The sequence below is a fragment of the Nicotiana attenuata genome, unplaced genomic scaffold, assembly GCF_001879085.1.
Source record: "Nicotiana attenuata strain UT unplaced genomic scaffold, NIATTr2, whole genome shotgun sequence".
Classification (NCBI taxonomy): domain Eukaryota; kingdom Viridiplantae; phylum Streptophyta; class Magnoliopsida; order Solanales; family Solanaceae; genus Nicotiana; species Nicotiana attenuata.
In genome coordinates, this window is record NW_017681005.1 from 1 (window position 1) to 5154 (window position 5154).

At 38.6% G+C, this 5154-nt stretch overlaps 1 protein-coding gene across 1 annotated transcript; it reads left to right on the forward strand.

Annotated features, from left to right (window-relative positions):
* The first annotated feature begins 54 nt into the window (after positions 1–54).
* Positions 55–750, forward strand: LOC109221897. Its single transcript, XM_019386329.1, has one exon. The coding sequence runs from the start codon at positions 55–57 to the stop codon at positions 748–750; it is 696 nt and encodes a 231-aa protein (XP_019241874.1).
* The last annotated feature ends 4404 nt before the right edge of the window (positions 751–5154 follow it).

A 5154-nucleotide genomic window follows, 5' to 3' on the forward strand; every position in this document is an offset into this window, starting at 1 on the left:
ACGTCAGAAGCTAGGTCATCAAGAGTAGATCTAGATCTGGGAAATGCAGAGAAGATGAAGGAAAGAATGGAACATGCAAAAGATGTACGAATGCAGAATAGGAACTCACAAATGGGGATGAAGCTGGAGTATATACCATCAAGCCACAGAGAAGGTAAGCTGGTAATACAGATTGAAGAAGAAGATGTGAATGAATTAAATGAGTATTGGGACAATGCTGTAATTGGGTATGTACTTGGGGATACACCATATGAGAAATCGATGGTGAATTACATTGAAACAATCTGGGACTTTGTAGATAAACCTCAAGTATTATATCATCAAGAGGGATATTATGTTTTCAGATTTGGGAAAAGGGAGGATAAGGAAGCTGTAATGCAGGCAGGGCCATATACTTATCATAATAAACCGTTGATTTTGCAAAATTGGGAAAGAGATTTTCACTTTGATCCTAAGTGTATTACAACTATACCATTATGGATACAATTGCCTAACTTATCAGTTGGATACTGGACAGCAGATGCATTAAGTAAGGTGGCAAGTGCTGTGGGAATGCCAATGTATACAGACAGATACACAGCTGATTTAGGGAAGATTTCATTTGCAAGAATGCTTGTGAAAGTGGACATTACAAAACCCTTGGTGGAGACAGTTGAAATCATTACTCCAACTTGTGTGAAGCAGCAGGAAATAGTGTATGAATGGAGGCCAAAATTTTGTTCTGAGTGCTTGCATTTGGGCATGAATTGATTGAATGCTGGAAGATGAATAAGAAAGAGGAGAATGAAGAATTCCAACTGCCTAGAAGAAGAAATAGAGGAAGAAGGAAGAGAATCATACAAGAGTGGAAACCAATGGAACAACAAGCACAAGAGGAGACAAATGAAATGGTCAATGTGATACAGGAGCAAGTAGAGAATGATCAGCAACCACATCACAGCCTAGCAGACCAAAGAGGAAAAAAGGTGATAAATACAAAGGAAAATGAAGAACAGACTTACTCCCTGAGCAATCAGAGAAGAAGTAAAGAAGCAAATAAATTTGCAGTGCTGAAAGAAATGTACCATGAAGGTGAACAGGGAGGAGGAATTGTGCAGGAGAGGGTATAACAACCACCATGATAATAAGCACATGGAACATAAGAGGGCTTAACAAGCCCTATAAGCAAAAAGAGCTGAACATCTTTTTGCAAAATAATAAGATTGATGTATTAGGATGTATGGAAACTAGAGTTAAAGAAAAAAAGTCAAAAAAATTCTGTACAAAATAGCAAAGGACCGGGGATACAGATGCAATTATGAGCAGGCAGAAAATGGTAGAATATGGGTGATTTGGAAACAAAACCTATCAGTGGATGTAGTGCAAGTTCATGAGCAATGTATTCACTGTAAGGTAACTGATGCAACAAATGGGAGGCAGATCATGTTGTCAGTGGTATATGCAAGGAACAAAGCTCAACAGAGAACTAGTTTATGGAAAGAACTGGAAGCAATGGGGGGTGTGATTCAAATGCCATGGATCATAAGTGGTGATTTTAATAATGTGCTATGTTCAGATGATAGACTGGACCAACCAGTCACTATGACTGAGATAAAGGATTTTAAAGAGTGTATTGATGCACTACAACTATCTCCTGTGAAGACAAAAGGCTGTTTCTACACTTGGTGCAACAAGAAACAAGCAACTGATAGAGTTTATAGCATAATAGATTGGGTTCTTGGAAATTTTGAGTGGATCAGAGACTATGGACATGTGGAAGCTGATTTTTTGGAACCTGGAATATCTGATCATTCCCCTATAGTGATCCAGATATGGCAAAGGAAGAATATGTATCACAGACCTTTTAAAATGTACATAGTAATAATGGAGCATAGTGAGTTCAAACCTATGGTTGTGGATGTATGGAAGCAGAGAAAGAACTGTGATCCCATGGAAAGAATATGGAGGAAACTACAGGATTTGAAGATGAAGTCAAAAGATTTGAATAAGGAAATGATGAGCTTTGAGAGAAGGCTGAACCAAACAAGACAAAAATTAGAATATGTTCAGAAGAGTCTGAAGATAAATCCATTATGTCAAGTCTTGATTGAGGAAGAAAAAGTGGTACTGCAGGAGTTAGAGAAGTGGAGCACAGTTGAGGAAAAGATATTGAGGCAAAGGTCGAGAGTGAATTGGATTGATTGTGGAGACTCAAACTCAAAGTATTTCTATGCTCAATTGAAGATGAGAGAAAGTAGGAATTCTATATCTTCTGTATATAATGCAGGAGGGATAAGAGTCACAGAACCAATAGAAATAGAGAAGGAATTTGTTGAATTCTTCAAGCAGCTCATGGGGACAGACACTGGGCTCAAACCTTGCCCAAATGCAAAGATCATCAAAGAAGGAGTGTGTTTGTCAATGAACCAACAACTGGAGTTAATCAAGGAAGTAACACATGAGGAAATAGATGAAGCAATCAAGGATATGCCAAATGACAAAGCACCAGGAGTGGATGGATTTCCAGTTGAATTTTTTAAGTTACACTGGCAAGAAGTCAGGAATGATGTATATGAGGCAGTGGGCTACTTTTTTAGAACAAGTAAAATGCAGAAAGCTTGGAATTGCACTGTAATAACACTGATTCCTAAAGGTTCAGCTCCTACAACAGTGAAGGACTATAGGCCAATAGCTTGTTCTACTACAGTGTATAAAGTTATGGCAAAGATTCTTACAAGAAGGATAAAAAAGGTGATTGACAGTCTTATTGGGAAAGAACAATCAGCATTTATAGAGGGGAGAAACATAGTGAATAATGTGTTGTTTAGTCATGAACTATTCAATGGGTACAACAGGAAAGGAGTATCACCAAGGTGCATCCTCAAAGTTGACCTCAAGAAAGCATATGACTCACTTGACTGGCATTTTCTAAGGCAGATGCTTACAGAGCTGGGACTTCCTTATAAGTGCATTGTTTGGATTATGGAGTCTGTGACAACAGTGTCATATTCATTGACACTCAATGGTGGGCTCACAAAACCTTTCCCTACTAGGAGAGGGATAAGGCAAGGAGACCCTATGTCTCCTTACCTATTTGTAATTGCAATGGAGTACTTGCAGAGGGAGATGAATACATTGAAAATACAGAAGGAGTTCAAATACCATCCTAAATGCAAGAAACTGGGAGTAACACATATATGTTTTGCTGACGATCTCTTAATGTTTTGCAGGGGGGACACAAAATCTATTCAAGCAATAAAGAATATTTTTGACAAGTTCTCAAAAGCATCAGGATTGCAAGCAAGTGTGGAGAAAAGCTTAATATATACGGTTGGGATTAATCAACAAGTGCAAGAAGAGAAAGTAGAAAGAGGAGAAATATTTTGAATTGCATAAGAAAGAGTGACAATGTGTCTCTCTAACCCCTTGTAAAGAAGTGAAATACTCAAAAAAGTCAAGAGAGTTGTGCCATAATGAATCAAAAGAAGTGCTTAAGGGAAGATTGAATCCACTTGAATAAAAACATATCCTACCCTTACCCAAAAGCCTTCATAATGACTCCACAAAAGCCCTGTAGGATCTTGAGTTGAAGGAAACCTACATTAGTGGATACTTACATAAGGGGCAAGCATATGGTACCTAGAGTCGGACTTGTGACCTTCTTCTTGAGAGAGATGAGTGAAACTCCATCAACCTCGATTTGTGTGTTAATACTCTAAAAGGTGAGGTTCGCTTAGGGAGAGTTGAGGATGTGTGAGTTTGGGTTCCACAATGACGAAAGTAATTGAGATAAGTTCTTTGATGAAATGTGTCAACTCTTGATGCTCTTGTGTCACACTTGATCCATGGTTGTTCAAAGTTTAAATGTGTTAATGATGCATTCGTATTGAGGGCAATTGTTAGTCCCAATTGATGCTTGTTAAGGTTACTTTCGGATAGCTGGAATTACTTGGATTTTCCTTTAAGGGGTGGGTCTTATTTTGCTTGCTTGAGGACAAGCAAAGGCTTAAGTGTGGGGTGTTGATGTTAGGCTAGAAACCCGTGTTGTAGCCATAGTATTACATGCCAATGACTGCATTTTTTACGTGCGTTTGAGTTCAAATGATAGTGAATTGCACTTAGTACGTGTTTTATGCCTTGCAGGAAGTGATCCTGAGCTCAAAAGTTAATTTGGAGCTAAATTGATCAATTTGGAGCTTTGAAGTTTGAGTAAAAGCCCAATACATTAAGCCGGGATCATGTTCGGAGGTCGTGTACCAAGTCCGAATGTTAAAAGAGGACAAAATAAGTTCACTCTGAGAAAATTACATTGCCGCGCCGCATGGGGCGCCGCAAGGCACGGCGCAGCAGTGTAAAATGCTGCCTGATGCGAAAAGTTGAGGCTGCTGATAAAATGCACTAACGCGCCGCATGGTGCGGCGCAGCCTGCGGCGCGGCTGTTCAACTTTTACAGAGCGAAGTCCTAGTTCGCGCAGAAAAGGTTTTTTTTCGTCTGGGCCTGACCCTACTTGGTATAAATACATGTAAAAACGCTATTTTGAGAGGTTGGATAGATTTGAGACATAGATTCGACCTAAGGAGGCAAGAACACATTGGGAGCAAGACGGGAAATTCTTTTACGAGTTTTTCCTTCCTCTTCCTTATTTTTATTGTTGGTTATGACTTTTAGTATTGTAGTTTTACATACTATTATGAATAGCTAATTCATTTTCTAGGGTTTTGATGGAACCTTTTGGGATGAATTGGTTGTTATATTAATATAGTTTTGAGTTAGTTTTTAATCTCTATTTGTTCAACAACGTTTTGATTTTGGTTAATTGAAAGGATCCTCAATTAGCCGTTCCTATTTATTATGTATCTGCTTGAGAGAGAGTGCATATTTAGGTAGTTGTTTGAACAACATCACTCCCGGAGTATAGGCGAGAGTCATAACCGAGGGTTTAGAGGTTGGATTAGAGATAACGATACCTCAGGTGCGATCTAAGTGAACTGTAATGTGAATCTAGCTAGCGTAGCTTGAGAGAGTGCGTCTAGTAAATTATCATAATTGCTTGAGAGAGATTTATGATAGCTGGAGAGTTCATGATTAATAGAGGCAACGAAGTCAAAGCTATAAGAAACATACAACTAATGAAATCAAAAATTGGGGAAATCACAACTCTAGACCTCCTTAAT